Genomic DNA, 23,134 nt, shown 5'->3' on the forward strand with positions numbered 1-23,134 from the left:
CCTCCTCACCGCGCATTAGGACGATTTAGACATACATCCTCTTCCAGGCAGATTTGTAACATCTTTAGTTGATTGGAACTTCTTAATTATTGCCCTGATAGTGGAAATGGATTTTCAATGCTTTAGCTATTTTCTTACAGCCACTTTCTATTTTGTGAAACTCAGCAATCTTTTGCTGCACATTAGAACTATATTCTTTGGTTTTACTCATTGTGATGAATGATTAAGGGTATTTGGCCTTTGTGTTTTCTCATGTTTATACTCCTGTGGAACAGGAAGTCATGGCTGGACAATTTCATGTTCATGATCACTCTGGTGTGCTAAAAAATATGAATGGGAATATACTTCAGAGATATTTTACTCATAAAAAATTCTAGGGGTGCCAATAATTGTGGCCAACGTGTTTTGGAGAAAAACATAATGTGATTTTTTTTTTTTTTTTTTTTTTTTTTCCCTCAGTGTAGTTATTGAAATATGATCCCCAGAACACCACCACCCTCAGGTAACTATGGCTGCATTTACACTGCAAGTCTTAATGCACAGATCCGATCTTTTGACCATATCCGATTTTTTTTGGCCAGTGTGTTTACATTCACTTTAGATGCGACTGGTATCGGATATCTGTGTTTACATTACTTCCTGCCCCAAAATGATTGTCATTGATAGTTTTACATGCACATAGTAGACCCTCGGGTTTTGAATGGCCGTGCTATTAAAATTATTTATATATTTCGTGTCGAGTGGCCACGATTACCTGTCAGAATGGATAAGTTAACAGCTGTCAGTGTCATGGATGTATTGCAGCGCGAATTCTGAATGAACGGATATAGAGTGGAAAATAAAGGTAATTTGCCTTTGATATTTTATCTAGTTATCAGTTTTAGAATTCCATTTTTTTGAATGAATTCGAGCGAGCGAGCTAGGGAGAGCGCGCGCACGTGCGAGAGAGAGAGTGAGAGAGAGAGTAGCTACAGTGAAGCTTTTGGTTTATAAGAAAAACAACACGGTGACGGTGGTCTCTCTTAAATTAACCGGGCAAAGGTTGAAATTCAGCTGCTGAATGTGTGCGCGCAATTTCTTTCTAGAAAAATAGATAGCTAACGTTAGACATATAAAGTTCCCACCTCAATAATAAAGCTGCGAATTTTTATTGCGAGTGCATACAAGCACGTCTGCTTAATGATACAACATAAACTGAGCAAACGTGCCGCCCTCGCCTTGTGGTGGCTTGGAATTCCAATGGGAATCGGAAATACTTGTTTAAACGTAGGTCGCATGTCCAGAGATCGGATATGTATCGGTTTTAAAACCACATTTGGAAGTGGCTTAGATCGGATGCGAAAAAATCGGATCTCGTGTCGATTTTTGTGTTTACATGTGTGCAATAGGGATGGGCGATATGGCCTAAAATCCATATTGCGATATACATTGCAGCCTCTTGCGATAACGATATATATTGCGATATATAAATTATAATAGAACCATTTCAGAACAGGTTACATAGAACCTTAGGAAAGCCAAACTGCTAAATGTATTTTTTTTTTTTTTTAGAATAAAGAAACGTTGTATGTCGTTTTGAGAACATTTATTGTGCAAAAGCAAAACTGTAATTATACAACACAATGTTGCAGATAAATAAAAGAAAAGCCTTTCCTTCTAAAAGGCACTACACATAATTTGTTTAAGTCCTTGGTTCTTAAATACCACCCAAGTTGCAGAGAACAGAAAAACTGGTGTCTTTTTAGTTAAGGAACATACACTGTACTGAAAATACTTTCAGTATTAATTAGGCAAAGAAAATTATTTTGTGTAATGCACAGATACTTTAAATAAAAACATATTTCAAACCTGCAGCATAAGGTAACGCATTTGGTTTTAAACATTTTGTTCTCCTAATGAAATTAAAACTGGTGTCTTGTTAATAAAGGAACGGACACTGTGAATTAGGGATATACTTCCAGTATTAGGCATGTCTATTTTAAATAAAGAAAATTCTTCCAAGTGTAGTGCACATATACTTCAAATGAAAACATTATAAAGTGCTAAATGAAAGCACAAAATAAATAAATAAATAAAATACTTCCAGTATAAGGGACATATATGTCAACTAAAGAAAATGTTTAAAGTATAAAAGTTTCTTTACAGTAGTGCCATGCCATATATACAGTAAAAAGTGCAAATGTAATTTTAGTTATTTTCTTAAAGGACACAAAATATGCAAAGAACAGAAAAACTGTCTGGTGTCTTCTCAGTTAAAAAGCAACACAACAACGAATCCTAAAATCAGGCACTCACTGAGATTTTGTTTAATACACACCATTTGTCATTTGTTAGGCCCTAAAGATTATTAGCCAGGAACACAAGCTTGTCCACAGTCTCTGGCTTAAACAGAGACCGGTGGCATGTAACAATGTTGTAACTTTTTAGCTCCACTTCGATGGCCTCTCTGTCAGCGAGAGCAGCTGTGCCATCGGAGGAGGCCTTTTTGAAAAAGCTTCCCAGGCTCCGTTTTACCTTCTTTGATTGCCTCTCAACAGCTACTTCAGCAGCTTCAGCACCATCAGCTGCAGCTTTTGTGTGGCAGTGGCTCTCTGACCGTTGCAGCTTGCACCTCCAACAGTGACAGAATTTCTGCTACCGCTCTGGTCTTGATGAACTCCTGGCGGTCATCAGCTATATATGCATCTTTAAACCGTGGGTCGACCAAGGAGGCCATATCCAGCAGGTCAACCGTTTTTGGGTCTGAGTACTTCTCGTTTAAGTACTCTAGGATGACTCTTTTCATGTCCTTGGTCAGCTCTGTGTCATCATCAGCTGCAGCAAGAACGGTGTTGTTGAAAAGATGGAGAACAGGTTTGATGTACGATACACTGACATAATCTTCTCCAAAATTCTGTGAATTCCAGCAGTGGGCTGAGGGTCCGGCTTATAGATTCCAAGACATCTGTATCTTGCCAAGTGGGTACCAGGTGTTTGGTTTTCCTGTCTGCTTTCAGTACCTGTGATAGGGCCTTCTCTTGTTCAAGCACCCTCTGGATCATCATCTGGCATGACCCCCACCTTGTTGGTGTTTCTGTGATGAGCCGATGAAAGGGAAGATGGTGCTCTGCCTGGGCTTTCTTCAACTCTTTTCTTCTTTTCCAAGACTATGAAAAGGCACTCACAATCTTCTTGCATACGCCAACAGCACGGTCAATTCGGGGGTCTTTCACACTTTTTTCTGTTGACAAATTTGTAAGATATTATTAGTTAATTTCATCTATAAATCTCTCTCTCTCCCCACACACACTGAACAACTATCATTACAACTATTGAAATGCTTGATTAGGATTGAATGAACATCACTTAACACAAATGCAACATTAAAATAGCATTGGGTATACAACTAAACAGAGGCAAATTCTACATCTCTAAATGCAAATGCAACATTACTGTGCAGTAATATAGGCAAATATTACAGTATAATGTTAAAATATTATAATTATGAACTATTATATTAATATTATATGAATTATTTTTGTTATATAAACAAATAATATAATACCAAGTGGGTTTATATATATAAATATTTATTAAAATATTAATATTATGCATATGCACAAAATGTTTTAACCTACCGATGGCGAGGTGCAGCCTGTGTCCAAAGCATTGCAGCCTGGTCCAATCATTCAGAGACGCTGCCTTGACCACGTTCGTTCCGTTATCAGTAGTAATGCAAACTTGGCTTTCTTCTTTAAAACCCCATGACTCAAGCGCTTCCTTGAGTCCTTGTGCTGTCTCCTCGGCCGTATGTTCAGCGGGGAAGTACGACGTCTGCAAACACCGGCTGCCAAGATTCCAATCATCCGTTATATAGTGAATGGTCAGACTGAGGAAAGGCTCCATGGTACGGCTCGACCACAGGTCCGTTGTAGTAGCAAAGTATTTCAAGTAACACAGCTCTTTTTCAACATTTTCGCGGAGCTCGGCATACAATTTTGGCATCTCTGTTTCTGTTAAGTATTTGCGGCTTGGCACCTCATATCGTGGATCAATAGCTCTGAGCATGGCTTTAAAGCCGCGTCTCTCTACCGTTTGAAAAGGGACCATGTCCTTACACAAGTAAACAGTTATGGCCCTGGTAATTTCAATCCATCGCGGGCTCTTTTTAATATAAGGAGTACCTTTTGAAAATGACTGTTGGATTGAGGTTTGGATCAGTTCCTGTTTTTTCTGTCCTGCGTTCTTCGTACTGGATCTTGTGGTTGGCTACATTGCCTGGCAATGCTGGTATTCAACGACATGTTTAGTTTTGAGGTAGTAGAACAGATTAGTCGTGTTACCTCTCTTAGCTTGAACTTTTGCCCAACGCACTCTACGGAGTATATTTTTCTGCTGCTTGTCGGACGGCTTAAATCCAAACCAAGTCCAAATAATAGATGTTGCACCGGTCTTTTTCACGAGCTCCTCTGTTTCGCTGACGCTTTCAGCCATGTTTATTCAAGATGACGAATATGATGATGCGTTGCAGCCGGCTGCAGCTCGTGGCTCTAAATTTCGCGGGTAGATTGCGTCATCAACATGCATTATCGCGATAGTGCAATAGAATTAAAATCTCTATCGTAGGCCAATTTTGTATCGTTTATATCGCCCATTACTAGTGTGCAACTAATTCCGATCTGTGTCAGATGTGAGCAAAAGATAGGATTTTTTGTGCCAGTGTAAACGCAGCCTATGTGCAGACAGAGCATCCTGGCTGTGTCATTACTTGATGATTTAATGTGTTCTCAAAAAAGTTTAACACCCCTCAGGTAACTACAGTGGTGGTCAGAATTATTGGCACCCTAGGTAAATATGATTAAAGATGACTGTAAAAATAAATCTGCATTGTTTATCCTTTTGATCTTTAATTAAAAAAATTAGCAAAAATCTAACCTTTCATTGAAGGAAAAGAATTGAAAGTGGGGGGAAAATCACATTATGAAATAAATGTTTTTCTCCAAAACATGTTGGCCACAATTATTGGCACCCTTTTATTCAAAAAATCTTTGCAACCTCCTTTTGCCAAGATAACAGCTCTGAGTCTTCACCTATAATATCTGATAAGTTTGGAGAACACCTGACAAGAGAACAGAGACCATTCCTTCATACAGAATCTCTACAGATCCTTCTGATTCCATGTATCTGAATCCATGTATCTGAACAAGATGTCCAGGACCTCCAGCAGAAAAATAGGCCCACACCATTAAAGATCCAGCAGTATATTTAACCGTGGGCATGGGGTACTTTTTATCTATGTGTGCACCAAACCCATTTGGTGGGTTTGCTGCCAAAACGCTCTTTTTTTTTTTTTTTTCTTTTTTTTTTAAATTTTCATCTGACTATAGAAGCCGGTCCCGTTTGAAGTTCCAGTCATGTCTGACAACTGAATATGCTGGAGATTGTTTCTGGATGAGAGCAGAGGATTTTTCTTGAAACCCTCCCGAACAACTTGTGGGGATGTAGGTGCTGTTTGATAATTTTTTTTTTTTAGGCTTTCTGAGACTCTGGACTCAACTAATCTCTGCAATTCTCCAGCTGTGATCCTTGGAGAGTCTTTGGCCACTCAAACTTTCCTTCTCACCGCGCATTAGGACGATTAAGACACAGGTCCTCTTCCACACAGATTTGTAACATCTTTAGTTGATTGGAATTTCTTAATTATTACCCTGATGGTGGAAATGGGGTTTTTCAATGCTTTAGCTATTTTCTTACAGCCACTTTCTATTTTGTGAAGCTCAACAATCTTTTGCTGCACATCAGAACTACATTCTTTGGTTTTACTCATTGTGATGAATGATTAAGGGAATTTGGCTTTTGTGTTTCCTCATGTTTTTACTCCTGTGGAACAGGAAGTCATGGCTGGACAATTTCATGTTCATGATCACCCTGGTGAAAAATGTAAATATGAATGGGAATATACTTCAGAGATATTTACTCATAAAAAATTCTAGGGGTGCCAATAATTGTCGCCAACATGTTCTGGAGAAAAAAAATTATTTCATAATGTGATTTATTTATTTATTTTTTCCCACTTTCAATTCTTTTCCTTCAATGAAAGTTTAGATTTTTGCTAATTTTATGAATTAAAGATCAAAAGGATAAACAATGCAGATTTATTTTTATAGTCATCTTTGATCATATTTACCAAGTGTGCGAATAATTCTGACCACCACTGTATGTGCAGACAGAGCATACTGGACATGTCATTTCTTTGATTTCATATCTTCTCAAAAACACAGAACGTAGAGGGCTAGATAAATTCATTGTCTAACACAATTGTGCAATACAACATATTCTGATGTGTTGATACAGTATATGATCCCCAGAACATCACCACTCTCAGGTAACTATGTGCAGACAGAGCATACTGGACATGTCATTACTTTATTATTTCATAGGTTTTCAAACAATGAGTATGTAGAGGACTAGATAAACTGTTTAACCAAACAGTGCAACAAAACACATTTTGATGTGTTTTTATTAAAATTATTAAAGTCCCCCTGTATTCAATAATTGTATCCCTTAAAACTCATTTTTTCAAAAATTCATTCATTCAAAATTTTTTTTTTATTCATGCCTTAAAATAGCCTGAATGTAACTCTACACCCTTGCTTCATTTAATATACGCGGATCTATGAATATGCTAATTAGCCCCTCCTCCACTCACTCGCACAAGCTCAGCCACTCGGTCAACTTACTGAGGTAAAAGCTGCACAATGATATTGCTTTTTACAACGTCGGACACATGACAGTAATATGATTAGCCTTTTGCTTGACTACATTATGAAACAGCTGCTAATGTGTTGCTAATGTTACAAACCATGTTCCCGTTCATCTCAGAGTCAGACAGCTGCCTTCTAACAATCCTCTAACAATATGATCCCTAGAACACTACCACCCAACTGTAAGTGGGGCGACAGAGCATACTAGATGTGTCATTACTTTATTTCATAGTTTCTGTGAAACAGTTTTGTTTTTTAACTTTAAAATTCTTTGTATGTGGATTTACTGCATTCCCACATCAGACATTTAAATAAATATCAAATACAAATCACATACAGCAATGAAAATCTGACATATTGTGTTGGTTTTGCAGGTCCATCATGCGTGGCTGTGATAACATGTGTAGTTACTGTATAGTGCCTTTCACTCGTGGCAGAGAGAGGAGCAGACCCCTGTCTTCCATAATGGAGGAGGTCCGCATGCTTTCAGATCAGGTACAATTGTAGAAGTTTGCATTATGTAATGTAATAAACCTACAATAAAAGCTCATTACTTTTTTCAAATCTTTGATGGTGAGGTAATGTGTGTGTTTGTGTGTGCGTGTTTTTGTGATTTTTTTTTATTTATTTATTTATTTTTATTTTTTTATTACACTGGTATTACGATGTAAACATGAAATACAAGGACATTTCATAAGTCCACATATTTAAAATAGCTTTAAAAACATACTAAACAATGTTTTATTAAAAATGTAAAAATTCAGAATGTTTTCTGTGATAGGTTTAGGGGTAGGGGTAGTGTAGGGGGATAGAATGTACAGTTTGTACAATATAAAAACCATCGCGCCTATGGAATGTCCTCACTTTGATAGCGAAACAAACCTGTGTGTGTTTGTGTGTAGGGGGTAAAGGAGGTCACCCTCCTGGGACAGAATGTGAACAGCTATAGGGACCTGTCTGAAGAGCAATTCTTCTGTTCGGAGGGCAACACTGAGCTCAGCCGAGGATTCAAGACAGTGTACCGCAGAAAACAGGGAGGCCTCCGCTTTGCAGACCTTCTGGACAGAGTGTCCCTCATCAATCCAGATATGAGGATACGCTTCACTTCACCACATCCTAAAGACTTCCCTGATGAGGTAGGTACCATGAAGTTACATTCGAGTCAGAAATACAATCTGCTTTTTTTGTAATTATTCTTGACAATTCTACCTACATGTGATTTTTTTTTTTTTTACACTGTCAGGTCCTAGTAAATATGTCAGACAAATAAACATTCAATTACACTACAGTTTTATTCCACAAAGTATGGGGGGTGAACCTTGACTCACCCCCTCTACGCTGGTCCTGGGGCTTCAAAACCTTTTCAGTGACCTAATTGAACAGGGCAGAATGTCTTTGCATTTACTCAAACCTTTTTTTAGTTGTGATAGCGTCTCAGTCCACATCACATTTACACTGGTGTTTTTAGGAAGCCAAACAATTTTAATACAATAGTTAAAATGATTATTATTATTATTATTATTATATATATTATTACTAAGGATGCACCGATACCAGTATCGGTATCGGGCCCGATACCAAGCTCGTGTACTTGTGCTCGTACTCGTAAAAATACCCCCGATACCAAAGAACGATACCTCACGTGACGTAACTGACAGAATTTTCCATGCACAGAGACACCGGCGGCAGCAGCATAAACAATGTCAGCCTCAGAGGTCAAGTCAAGTCAAGTCACCTTTATTTATATAGTGCTTTTTACAATGTAGATTGTGTCAAAGCAGCTTTACATTGATAACTCGTACATTATTTGGCTGCACAGCAGCTCTTAAAAGAATAGTGTCAATGCAGGCAGATCAAAGCACTGTTGAATATCAAATGTCAAGTCAAGTGTCAAGAGGTGTGGAAATACTTCAAAATTAATGACAACACACACATTGCGAACTGCATGCTTTCAATCACAATTCGTTATTGATTAGTGAAGGCGGGATAGGCGGAATCGCACTGAATGACACAGACCAGAAGCATTCTCTCCCGCGTACGCGCTTCTCTCTTGCACGTGATCCCATTTCTCTCAGACAGAGATCAGTTCTCCTCGCGCCTGAATGGTCAAATGCACACATAGTTGTCAAAATGTCCATCGTGTGGAGTATCTCACGTAAATACAGTCGGTTATGGCTTAAGTGGACGTAAACATTTGGGTGAAAACAGGATATGTGTCAGTATCCATGGATTCGGTCTTAAAGGGACCATAGCCTATATTTGTCATTAATGTTAATAAAATAACGAAATATGTTAAATAAATGTATACATGGTAAATAAACCTACTGTATCTGAAAAACAATTTTATTTAATTTGTATCTCCATAGTATTTGTTGTATTGTTTGTAATTTGTTTGTACATTTCTTTTTATATAACAACAATTATATATATTGGTAATTATGCCCTTTGAAGGTTATTAGACACTGTGAAATTTTTGTTCTTCAAGTTTGTGACAAGCACATAAAAATTATTACTTTTTTCATTAGAGTAATAATGAAGAAGCTGTCCTACATTCATTAGTCTCGCTGTGTTGTGCTTGGAAAACTGCAACATCAAAGAAAAAAAGAGAGAGAGAGAGAGAAATTAATAAATGTATAGGCATCGGTATCGGTGAGTACTAGAAAAAAGTATCGGTACTCGTACTCGGACCTTAAAAAATGGTATCGGTGCATCCCTAATTATTATTGTAATACTGTTGCACTGTAAAATAAATATAAAATATATATATAGAATAATTAATAGAATATTATTTATTAAAGAAATATTAATAATTTTACACTACAGTGAACTATAGCAGTAAAAAATTGCGGAGACCCAGTTTCTGTGACAACAGGATTACAAACGCTTCTCATTATAAATCTAGTGAAATGCTGTAATCTGTCCACAAAAGTGTTGGAAATGAATGCATGTTAAAAAAAAAAGTGTAACTGGTGCACATTGTGTTCCCAAATGCATGCTAAACTCAAAGCACAAGCAGAGATGGAGTTCCCTGCATTCACTGTGAACCGAGTGGCTAAATAAGCACAGTTAGAGTAGCAAAATATGTGGGAGAGAACTGCTAGAGTGTGACTATATTGTATTGCAATAAGTAGCACTTCAATGTTAATACTATCTGAAATCTAGTGTGGTAGATTTTCCCCTGTGCACCTGACTTAAGTTTACCTGGGTCATCTCCTAATCGACGCTTAAATAATTTATACTCTAGCATGTCTCCTAATCTACGTCGGCTGAGTCGGTCAACGTCTTGACCCTTTTGAACACTATCACTTGGGAATATCAATCACAGAGAATCGCACCAGCAAAAAGAATACAACCGTTTATATAGGATAGGAGCATGGCAACATGGCATTCTACAGTATGATTGGTTCTTCATATGTCAACCCTTCTGTTCCTATGTAAAGCAAGATCGGCCCAAATCATTTGTTTATTAGTTTGTTGGTTACTCAATATCATGGGGCTATTATATTTAGATAATTGTCTAGCTGTCCCTAAGTTTCATTTCCCCTTTTGTTATATTCAGATATGATTCAGACACACTGACTTTGGCCCAAGGTTTGGGGACATTTAGGTTTCAGAAGCATATAAATGTTAGTCCTGCAATCAAAAGAAATGTTAGTTATGATTAATTAATTAATTTCCATCACACTAGTTTTTACAAATTTGTAATTAAAAGGGTTTAATAACATTAATGACTTATGGTCAAGCTTGAAATTATTACAATATATATATATATATATATTTTATGAAATGTTAAAACATGAACAGTAAATTGTACCCACCACGTATATAGAATGTTACCTGAGAAAAAAAGAGGAAGAGAAATAGAAAGAAAGTGAAGCTTTATAATAGAGAAGAGATAAAGAAAGATGTCATTGAGGACATTGAGAACGTCTGGCCTATGGCCTTTACTCAGATGTCCAGGAAGGCAGATCTCAGGTAGAAAAAGAGAGAGTCCAGGAGCAGAGCCACAAGAAATAAGCCACAGAAAAAGAGACAGGGCATCAGTTATAATATTCTTTTATCCTTTCTTTGCCCATGTGACTAAAACAAAACCTGAGACATTCAAAACCACCAAATCAGCAGGTTATAGCTGCCCCCACCATACTAAAGGTGTGAAAATTAGCAGACCCCTGAAGTATATACATCTTGGCTTATAGACCTTGATCATTAGCAGCAGCACCTCTGTGCCTTCAGGAATTCCAAATTGATCTTTTGGTAAAGAAGAGGGGGTTGGAACAGGAAAACCAATCTCTTTGTTAATTTTCAATCCTACACTGTATGTTTATTGTCAAAGTGATTCTAGACATTACTGCTTACTTTCAAAGCCATGGTTTCACTTTAGTTGTCCGGTCTGGGCGGCATACTGTCATACTGTCAAGCTAACCAGTAACCAGTCAGACCTCAAGGTTCCACCCTAAATGCCACCAAGAAATAGAACACTGCAATGTTTTGTGTCCACCTTACATGCAGCTCTACAAAATTCAACAAGCTAAAGGTTCAATTAATAATTATGCTATCAAATATCGCACCTTAGCTGCTGCCAGCGGATGGAATGTGCCAGCTCTTCTCACAACTTACTGGGAAGAACTTAAACCCACATCTATCTGCCTATGACAACTCCATGGGGTTAGAACACTTCATACAACTCTCCATACACATAATTAATTCCTCCTGACTCTCCACAGCAGAGCACCAGTGATGACTGACCCAGAGACTTATACTGCGGTAATGGGGGACACACAAAATCTCCACGTGTCCCTTTCAGCCCCCAGAACCACTGTTAACACTCAAAATATTTGTCATTCACCTTTGTCATTCACCATAATATACTGCTGCTGGTCTGTCACTTACAGTGTCCATTCTCCTTGATGCTGGGTCTACTGGGAAAAGGAATAATTAGCCACTGCGTTGGTCCACTCACCCTTTAAGTTGAATGCCTCCATCGTCAAGTAATCACCCTGGAGAGCCTGACGACTGAAGTAGCCCTGGGGCATCCCTGGTTAATTCAATACACACCAATACTCTTATGGACCACTGGAATCATCATGAAATGAGGGTCCAACTGTTTACCCACCTGAGATTCCAGTCAAATGTTTATCACCACATTTTCATCTGCAAAACATTCATTGAGATTGTTGAGTTTAACGCCCCCCTTTCAGGACATCTTCTGCCCTCAGCAAGCTGCCTAGCTGCCGCCTCATAGACCATGGGACTGCGCAATCAGCTTACTCTCCCGTCAGCCAGTGCCCCATGGCAAACCCACAGTCCATCCCTGAGCAAAAGACCATGGAAAAGTACATCGAGGAGGCCCTTAAACAAGGCTATATCTGACCATCCATGTCCCCTGCTGCTTCAACCTCATTGCGAAGAAGGAAGCTTGAGGCCCTGCATTGACTTCCACTCCCTCAATAGGATCACTGTCTGGTTCCGGTACCGTCTTCCCCTCATCCCAGTCACCCTGAAACTGTTGAGACGAGCCACCATCTTCACCAAACTGGACTGCGGCGCATACAACTACGTTTAGAACTATGACACTGGCCATCATGCTCGCACTGGAAGAGTGGCGGAATTGGGTGGAGGGTGTCCAACACCCTTTCTTGGTACTAACAGACTGTCAGAATCTTGACTACCATTGTGAAACTCGCCGACTAAATCCCCGCCAAGCACATTTTTTTTTACCCGCTTCAATTTCTCCATCTCGTATCATTCAGAACCTACAAATATGATGGCTGATGCTTTGTCTCATCTCCATTACTTCGACAAAACTCAAGATGAATTGGAGCCCATCCTGTCACTAAACATCGTCCTCAGTCCCATCCAGTGCTCCCTGGATGATTGTACTGCAGAGACTATTGCAAATAAACCTGAATGTATATCCAAAGGTATGTCCCACCGCTATGGAGACTGCTGAACTACTGTTTAAACATGTATTCTGCAATGATGGAATACCTGAGGATATTGTGTTGGATAGGGGTCCCCAGTTCATCTCCCATGTTTGGGAAGCCTTCTTTACACTCCTAGGTGTGACCGTCAGCTCTCGTCAGGTTACCATCCACAGAGTAATGGGCAGACGGAACAGAAGATTCAGGAAATCAACCACCTCCTTCTGACCTTTTGCCATCTCCACCAGAACCGATGAAGTCGATTCTTGTCCTGGGATGAGTATGCACAAAACTCCCTCCGACAGCCTTCCATCAAACTCACTCCCTTCCAGTGTGTACTAGGCTATCAACTGCCTCTGTTTCCTTAGTCCAGCCTGCCATCTGATGTCCCATCTGTTGACCATTAGTTCAGAGAGAGCGAGAGGGTCTGGGACTTAGCTCACCAACACCTACAATGGGCAGTGCTCTGCCAAAAGAGTTCCACGCTGATGTGCTGATGCCCTGAGATCAGCATCCATCAGCCTGGGCAGAAAGTGTGGCTCTCCAAAGGGACATCTGGCTGTGCCTCCCTGTTATATTGGTCCCTTTACTATCCCCAGTTACGGCTCTTGGGAGTGGAGTCACGGCAGGCATGGTTCTACGGGGGTACTAGAGGGTGCTAAGCAACTTCAAACTTAAGCAAGAGCACCCTCAGTTTAATAATATAATAATATATTGGCAAAACAGATTCGGCAAACACTCCAGAGCGTACTTGTGTTTGTGCTCTGGAGAACGTCAAATGTATCTATTTACAATGTTTTTTGCAGTGGTGAGCAATGTAGCCAATTACAGACATAGTTATTGATCTCTTGAACACAATTTCCAATCAGAGGTGTTTAAGTTGGTCAGAATCCACTCACCTCTCAAAACTACAGTGGCAGAGAGAGCTCAACGTGCTGCAGCTGATAAAACAACAACATGCAAATGGAAAAAACACCAGCAAATGAAGACGTCTTCATCAGTTTGACAACACATGTGCTGCAAATAACCACAGCGCAACCAAATACAGAAACGTGCTACAAATAGCACATATGACAAAGGAAATGTTTCAAGGGGACCCCAAACAAGTGATGAACCTGGCAGGGACATGCTTATTGTTCAATGTATACATGTCAGTGGTGTTGTCGATTACCTGAAAGGTAAGTTTTTTGTTTATTTAACATCCTCGTTGTACGTCCATTGTGAGTATTTGCAGCGAGTTTCCGTATTTGGTTGTGTTGTGAACTTTTGCAGCACTTTTCTGTATTTTGTTGCGTTGTGAACTTTTGCAGCACATGTGTTAAAATGATGAAGGCTACAGAATATAATCCATTGAATAAAACTATTGTTTTTCATGCTGCTAAGAGGACCGACAGCCTATTGCATGCTGCAAAGTTTCGGAAGTGACATCTACATAAACTCTGGTTTCACTCAGCACAGGACAGAAACATGACATAAAATAGTAACCCATTAAAGCAATGTAAAGGCAGACTAATAGATTAATAGAAAAATATCCCTAGCAAAATATTTTTGATATTCTATTCCAATTATTAGTAAAAGTGATGACTTATACTGTAAATAATTGTAAATGTAAATTGTACACTGCAATGGTGGAGCAGTAGAGCACCCTCAGTAATTTCAGAAGCACCCTCAGTAATTTGATTCTGGAACCGGGCCTGTGTCACGGACACACCACGCTCTCCCTCCACACAAACACTCACCCGCACCTGCAGCTCATCACCACACTCATCAGCATTGCTACAAAAGCTCCTCTCACTCCTCACTCAATGTCTGGTCACCAATACAGATCTCAGAGTTACCCTGCTTAATATCAGCTGCTAGATCAACTTACCTGTTTCCCTGCTGTCTTGGATATATTTACCTGTTCTGTACGATCTCCAGTCTCCACCCCTCTTCTCCACCAATCTCCTTTGTAATCCTCCTAGTCTCCAGTGATCTACTATGTTATCCTCCGAGTCTCCCTGTCATTAGTGTTGTCTCTTATACGCCTCTCTGGAGATGCATCTTTTATCAGCATCTTTTAATATGCTGATATTGCGACAGCTTTTAACCTCGACGAAATATATCACATTTTAATATTGCAAGATCTCATGACACAAGATCTCATCACACCCCTAGTTGCCACTATTTTAGCAATGAAATATATAATATAAGAGTCTTTTATCTGGAGTCCGAGTCAAGTCTGAAGTCTTTATCACTGGAGTCTGAGTCAAGTCTGGAGTCTTTTGTCACGAGTCCGAGTTGAGTCAAGAGTCATAAAAAAAAAAAAAAAAAAAAAAATTCTCATACTCAAATCCTATTTTTTATCCTAGTTGTATTATATAGGCAAAAAAAAATATTTTGTTTGAAATTAAGGTACTATGATGTAAGGAATAATGTAAATCCAGCTTGTTAATTTATAATCCATTACAACGGACAAAACAATTAGGGGTGTGCGATATAACGATTTTTGATTGTGGACGATTAAAATATCTCCACGATCTGCCTATGAAGAATTATCGTAGTATCGTGCTTTCTATCAGTTGCAGTTCCAGCGCCTCCGTCTCAGCATACTGTTCAACGTGACGTACATTCACGTCACATTTTAACGCAGCGGTAGAGTAATATTCAAGGGACACTTCAATCCACAAAAGTTCATTGTTCATGTGCCTTGCCGGTTAAACTTTTCTTTTGCGTACTGATGCGCTGTTCTGACATGCGTTTTTCAGAGCGCGTTCACGCGAAGCGCACAGGCACTAAAAGCCTGTCAAACAGCGCCTGATTACTAAGTTATCTTTAGAGTCCGATTGCTCTAATACTGTCAAATACGCACAAAGTTTACATAAACACAGTTGGTTATGTCTAAAGTGAAAGTAAACATTTGAGAGAAAATTGGATGCGTGGCTGTATATTAGATATACGTGCAGGTCTTTAAAGTGACAGAGCAGCCTAATATTAACCATGCGGTCGCTTGTCCTTAAAGAGATAGTTCACTGTAATGTTGTTTCAAAACTGTATTAATTTCTTTCTTGTGTAGAACACAAAATAAAATATTTTGGAGAATGTGGGTTAGCCGGTGTCACGAAAACGGCTCCCGCGGCTCTTCCTCCCAGCCGCCGGAGGGAGCCATCACCTGAGTTCTGAGTTACTTCCTTCTGGACTACGTTACCCATAGGCCCTCATTCCTGGGACTGATTGCACACACCTGCATTGCATCACACTCACACTATTTAAGACACACACACGCATCCATACACTGCGAAGTCTTGATTTGCCCCGGTGATCACTACTGAGCGTTTTCTTGTGGACTGTTACCTTGCTATCGATTGGACTGTTTATCATCTGTGAACCTCTGCCGCCTGCCTTGAACCCTGCCTGTTTCCTGGATTACGTTTGTCTGCCACCTGCCCTGAACTCTGCCTGTTGTAAGACCCTGTTTGTCTGCCGCCTGTCTCGACCCAAGCCTGTCCCTGTTTCCGCTACTGTCTTGCCCTTGTTTGCCTTGTGCTTTGTTGTTACAATAAAGAAACTGCAAATGGATCCTCATGCTGTCAGCCCTTCATTACAGAAGACTTCGCCATCAAACGATCCAGCAGTTCTCCTGCAAATCTCCACCGAACTCTCAGCACAGGCCTCTCAGCTTGCCGCGCACCAGCACCAGCTGACTCGTCTTACGTCACTCACCGAGGAGCTGGTGAAAACCCTGCAGAGCCTGCGGCTTCCCTCTCCTGAGGCCATCACGCTGCCTTCCGCTATCAATGTCAGTCAAGCGTTCACTTCTCCACCTGCTGTAAATCCACGCCTCGCTCTACCCGAGAAATTCGACGGCAGTCCAGCCAAGTGCAGGGGCTTCCTCCTTCAATGCTCCTTGTTTATAAACCAGCAGCCCTCGTTGTATCCCAATGACACCAGCCGGATATCGTTTGTATGCTCCCTGCTCACGGGCAAAGCACTTGACTGGGCCACAGCGGTATGGAGAGAAGATAGCTCTGTGTTCCCCACGTTTACGGCCTTTCTGCAAAGCTTCAGGAGGTGTTCGAACACCCAGAGGGCGGCAAGAGCGTCGGCGATCAGCTGCTTTCATTAAATCAAGGTAAATCTACCGCCGCCGAATTTGCATTGCAATTTCGCACATTGGCTGCACAAACTGACTGGGTGGAGGACACACTGAAATTACTGTTTCGCAAGGGCTTGTCTCTGGAGCTTCAGGCCGAGCTCGCTTGCCGTGACGAGGGGAGATCGCTGAACACATTCATTGAGTTGGCCATTCACATCGACCACCTCCTCTGAGGCCGACGACCCGTTCGCCACCTCACGCCAGTCTCTGCTGTTCCTGAACCCATGCAACTCGGATATACTCAACTCTTCCAGAAGAACGAGAGAGAAGGCGCCAGCTGCACTTATGCCTATACTGTGGCCAGGCAGGTCACATCAAGCTCAACTGCCCCATTCGACCCAATGCTTCTAATCCCAAAGTGGTGAGTTCAGCACAGCATGTTGACTATTTGCCCAACTGCTTTAAAATCCCCATCCAACTAACCAGTGACGTTCAAACCATATCTACCTATGCTCTTCTGGACTCTGGTGCAGCAGGCAATTTCATGTCAGACACATTCATCCGTCAACACAACATACAACTAACCAACTGCAACTCTTCGTTAACAGTGGAGGCGCTAGATGGGAAACCTATAGGAGGAGGAAGAGTGGCGCACATTACCTCAGCGCTGGGTCTACAAGTCGGGGCGCTGCACCATGAACAAATTCAGTTTTACGTCATCCATTCACCTAACAATCCCATCATCCTCGGGTTACCCTGGCTTCGAACACACAATCCGCACATATCCTGGAAGGAGGGTCAGATCGTCCAGTGGGACCCCGCCTGTCATCATCGCTGCCTGAGTTCCGTCACGCCATTACCCCTCCATACCATCTCCGTCGACGAGACCCCAACCGACCTCGAACCTGCTATACCAGCCGAATACACAGATCTGATCATCGCTTTCAGTAAGTCCAAATCCACGGAACTACCACCTCATCGCCCCAGTGACTGTGCAATTGACCTATTACCCGGTACCACTCCGCCTAAGGGCAGGATATTCCCTTTGTCACAGCCCGAGGATGCAGCCATGAGATCGTACATCGAGGAGGAGCTGGCTAAGGGATTCATTCGGCCATCAACATCACCAGCTTCATCCGGGTTCTTCTTCGTCAAGAAGAAAGACGGCGGACTACGGCCCTGCATTGACTATCGCGGCCTGAATGACATCACTGTGAAGTTCTGATATCCGCTACCATTGGTCCCTGCAGCCCTCGAACAACTACGTCAAGCCAAATACTTCACCAAGCTGGATCTACGCTGCGCATACAATTTAATTCGCATCAGGGAGGGCGATGAATGGAAGACCGCTTTCTCCACTGCCACTGGCCACTACGAGACCCTTGTCATGCCCTTCGGCCTGTCCAACAGTCCTTCAGTCTTTCAATCCTTCATCAATGATGTTTTCCGAGATATGCTCAACCGCTGGGTCATCGTGTACATAGATGATATTCTCATTTATTCCAACTCCTACGACGAACACATTCAACACGTTCGAGCTGTGCTGCAGCGCCTAATACAACACAAACTTTACGCCAAGGCTGAAAAGTGCGAATTCCACCGCACCTCAACATCCTTCTTGGGCTACGTCATCAGCCGAGATGGAGTGGCAATGGACGACAGCAAGGTAAAGGCGGTGTTAGAATGGCCGCAACCACGCACCTTGAAGGAGCTACAGCGATTCCTGGGGTTTGCCAATTTCTACAGGCGGTTCATCAGAAACTTCAGTGGGGTTGCCGCTCCCCTAACATCCATGACTAAACGCCAATCTTCACGACTCGTCTGGTCACCCGAAGCAGTAAGTGCGTTCCAGGAATTGAAGGAACGTTTTACGTCAGCACCCATCCTACGTCACCCAGACCCCGAGCTTCCCTTCATCATGGAGGTGGACGCTTCCAGCACTGGCATTGGTGCAATCCTGTCTCAAAAGCAAGGTAATCCGGCCAAGATGTTCCCCTGTGCCTTCTACTCTCGCAAACTGTCAGCGGCAGAACGTAACTACGATGTGGGCAACCGAGAATTACTCGCGATGAAGGCGGCGCTGGAGGAGTGGCGCCATTGGTTGGAGGGGGCAAGACACCCGTTCACTATTCTCACTGACCACAAAAACTTGGAGTACCTGCGCTCAGCCAAACGCTTAAATCCACGACAGGCAAGATGGGCAATGTTCTTCACGCGTTTCCACTTCACTGTTACTTACAGACCCGGCTCAAAGAATGTCAAGGCGGACGCACTATCAAGGCAAGCGGAGGAGACAGGACGTAGTGAGGGTACTGAGAACATTCTGCCTGAAACCTTGTTACTCGGTCCAGTACAGTGGGATGTTATGACGGAAATTTCACAGCTCAACGAGCAAACCGCACCCCCAGTAGCATGCCCTCCAAACCGCACATTCGTCCCCATCCAGCTCAGGGACAAACTACTCCACCAAGTCCATGATTTCCCGAGTTCTGGCCACCCAGGCATCACAGCTACGCTGCAACTCCTTCAAAACCAGTTCTGGTGGGAGACCATGCTCGCGGATGTCACCAAATTCATCAACAACTGTATCGCCTGTCAAACCACCAAAACCTCACGTCAGGTTCCTGCCGGTCTGCTTCAACCTCTTCCCATTCCCCAACGTCCTTGGTCCCACATTGCAATCGACTTTGTCACCGATCTCCCCGAATCCCAGGGTCACACCACAATTCTCACGGTCGTTGATCGCTTCTCCAAAGCATGCCGCTTACTGCCACTACCCAAACTACCCACAGCTCTAGAGACCGCTGAACTCCTGTGTAACTCGGTCTTTCGTTTCTACGGCCTGCCGGAGGACATAGTGTCGGACAGGGGTCCTCAGTTCACCTCTCGTGTCTGGGCCGCCTTCTTCAAGCAGCTCAATGTTAACATCAGCCTCACCTCTGGGTACCACCCCGAATCCAACGGCCAGACTGAACGTTTGAATCAAGAGCTGACACGGTTCCTCCGCACCTACTGCCATCAGAACCAGGCTGACTGGAGCCGATATTTAATGTGGGCGGAGTATGCTCAAAATTCCTTACGGTAACCTGCCACCGGAATCACGCCCTTCCAATGCGTGTTGGGCTTCCAACCACCTCTCTTTCCCTGGTCAGGGCAACCATCTGACTTACCCTCAGTCACAGAGTGGATGCGCCGTAGCGAGGAAACCTGGGATCTGGCTCACCACCACCTCCAGCGCGCTGTGAGGCGACAGGAGACTCAGGCAAACCGGCATCGACGTCTCAATCCTCACTACTACGTGGGACAGTGGGTCTGGCTGTTCACCAAGGATCTTCGCCTCCAACTTCCATGCCGCAAGCTCAGTCCCAGGTTTGTAGGGCCTTTTCAAATTCTTAAACAAATCACTCCTGTATCATTTCGACTTGATTTGCCTGCTAATTATCGTATTTCTCCCACCTTCCATTTATCCTTGCTGAAACCCTCCGGGGGCCCGAGAGAGGAGCCAGTGGGAGCTGAGACCCGCAACCCCCCACCCCTGATCATCGAAGGCGAGGAGGCCTATAAGGTTCGAGAATTGCTCGATTCCAGGCGCCGGGGTGGAAGGCTACAATATCTGGTGGATTGGGAGGGGTACGGCCCGGAGGAGCGATCTTGGGTCAACAGGGATGATATCCTGGACCCATCTCTCTTAGAAGAGTTCCATCGGATGCATCCGGAGAGACCGGCCCCTCGTCCACGTGGTAGACCTCGGCGCCCGCCTCCTCGCGTCTGGAGCCGCTCGCAGGGGGGGGGCTCTGTCACGAATACGGTTCCCGCGGCTCTTCCTCCCGGCCGCCGGAGGGAGCCATCACCTGAGTTCTGAGTTACTTCCTTCTGGACTACGTTACCCATAGGCCCTCATTCCTGGGACTGATTGCACACACCTGCATTGCATCACACTCACACTATTTAAGACACACACACGCATCCATACACTGCGAAGTCTTGATTTGCCCCGGTGATCACTACTGAGCGTTTTCTTGTGGACTGTTACCTTGCTATCGATTGGACTGTTTATCATCTGTGAACCTCTGCCGCCTGCCTTGAACCCTGCCTGTTTCCTGGATTACAATTGTCTGCCGCCTGCCCTGAACTCTGCCTGTTGTAAGACCCTGTTTGTCTGCCGCCTGTCTCGACCCAAGCCTGTCCCTGTTTCCGCTACTGTCTTGCCCTTGTTTGCCTTGTGCTTTGTTGTTACAATAAAGAAACTGCAAATGGATCCTCACGCTGTCAGCCCTTCATTACAGCCGGACAGTTGCTGGTCTCTATTGACTACCATGGTAGGAAAAACACAGTCACTATGGACCAGCAACTGTATGGTCACATTCTTCAAAATAACTTTTTGCTCTTGACTGAGAACTTTAATACATTAGCTTTATTAAGAATCAATGTATAATTTATACAGTGAAGTCTAGTGTTATATTTTTATATTTGTTCATTTAATTTTTTACTTGAATGCTACTGTTAAATACATCTACTGTAGCTGAAAAAATAAATCATTTTATTAAATTCATTTGTATAATGTGTAGCCTATGTTTTTCTTCTTTTTTAATAACAAAGATAAAATTAATAACAAATAATAACAATTAACATAAAAAATAATGACAGATTTTTATCTTCGCCACTTTGGCCTAAATGTCTGCCATTTTTAATTTTATTTTATATTTTGTTATTTTGTAAGGCTTTGTTTTTAAAATAGGGAAATTAGTTTGGCTGTAATGCTCAGTCACTTGCAAAATAGTAAAAACAACATGAAGAATCGTGATAAAAATCGTGATATATTTTTGCCATATCGCCCACCCCTAAAAACAATCATCCTGGCAACACGAGTAGTCATTTTCAATACAGTCGCTAAGTGGACGCAAGATGGCGCCAGTGAGTCAAGGTTTGTTATAATGCAGTTTGTTATACAGTTTCGTTGTTATTGACGACAGTCATTATCAGAAAATATCAAACCTCGGAATGTTTAAGAATGTCAGTAGAAAACTACACATGCTGACTGCGATACGTTAAAATGTCAGCTTTAAGTAATAAATGGATTAACATCTCTTTGTATGTCTCTCTTACGGACACATTAAGAAAGAGAAAAGCTGCATATAATACAAGAAGACTGAAAAAAACGTAGTGCTAGGTTTAAAAGCTAGATTTTTTTTTTTTTCTTTTCATATTTTAACAGGCTGGCAATCCAAATGAGGCATGCAGCTACACCACAGTATAATAGCTAGCTGTGTGAGTTAATGTGACTAACCTTTGTGGATGTCTCATAAAATTTGATGATTTTGTTCCGGTGTCTTTAATTTCCCACATTCTGTGCATTTAGCCGATCTGACACGTTAATAAACCCAAACGAAAAAACATGGCACAGTGGCTCCCGTCATGTTTCATGGGACTCTTACGACATTTCGAAGTTTACGTGCAATACACGGACTTACGTAATCAAATTCTATTACAAGAGTCCGGGCTACCACAACAACAGATAGGGAAGTTTATGTGACACAGATATTATAAAACCATTCAAATACAACAAAAAATCTTTATTTATTAAATCAGTAGTTAAGGGTGACTTGACTTGTGTCAAGTCGAGTCAAGTCTGAAGTCTATTAAAATGCGACTCGAGTGCCCATCTCTGATACAAGCAGCACATTGACTATTCTAAAATATATACAAGCATCATTTCTATAGTATTGTCCCTTGAGAAGAAAATAGTTGCTGAAATGTGAGGGCTTAACTCACTTTTATGAGATACTGTATGTATGTTCAAAATTTTTATTGAGTGGAAGGTAAAAAACATAATTGAATCAACAGACATGATAAAGACAGTCCACATTTTTAAACATTTACAACAAAGAAAACACAAGGAAGAGGGGGAGAAAAAAACAAAAACAAAAAAAAAACACAGTGACGCAAAGGAATTCAGTCAACAGGTAAAATTTGAAGAGAGTGAAAATATGTTATAAAAGGTTGCCATTTATCATGAAAGGACCCATAGCGGGGATACCGAGAGCATCTTATCTTTTCCAGCTTCAAAAAATACATAACATCTAAAAGCCACTGTGAAAAACCCGGGGGCTTGGTGGACCTCCAAAGAAATAAAATCCATTGTCTAGCCAATAGAGATGTAAAAGCAAGTACATCTAACTGTTTAGATGCAAACCAAGTCCAAACTTTAGGAACCCCAAAGATTGCAGTATTAGGGCAGACATCATCCTTGGTTTTGAATATTTTGGACATAGTCTCAAAATAGTTGTTCCAATAATTAAGAAGCTTTGGACAGAAAAAAAACATATGACTCAGATTACAGGGTGACATGTGACATCTATCGCAAGAAAGAAAGCCGAGCAGAAAGCCGAGCTTTG

The 23,134-nt window shown here is 41.8% G+C and overlaps 1 protein-coding gene across 1 annotated transcript in view; it reads left to right on the forward strand.

The window, feature by feature from the left end:
- Window positions 1–478: 478 nt before the first annotated feature.
- Window positions 479–23,134, forward strand: part of cdk5rap1 (CDK5 regulatory subunit associated protein 1) — a 58,451-nt gene continuing 35,795 nt past the window's right edge. Inside the window, exons 1-3 of the mRNA XM_051911553.1 lie at window positions 479–502; window positions 7,118–7,238; window positions 7,646–7,879. Of these exons, the coding sequence (XP_051767513.1) occupies window positions 7,125–7,238; window positions 7,646–7,879 (348 nt within the window). The 5' untranslated portion in view covers window positions 479–502; window positions 7,118–7,124. The remainder of the gene's footprint in view (window positions 503–7,117; window positions 7,239–7,645; window positions 7,880–23,134) is intronic.

This window comes from Ctenopharyngodon idella, chromosome 11, assembly GCF_019924925.1.
Source record: "Ctenopharyngodon idella isolate HZGC_01 chromosome 11, HZGC01, whole genome shotgun sequence".
NCBI lineage: Eukaryota > Metazoa > Chordata > Actinopteri > Cypriniformes > Xenocyprididae > Ctenopharyngodon > Ctenopharyngodon idella.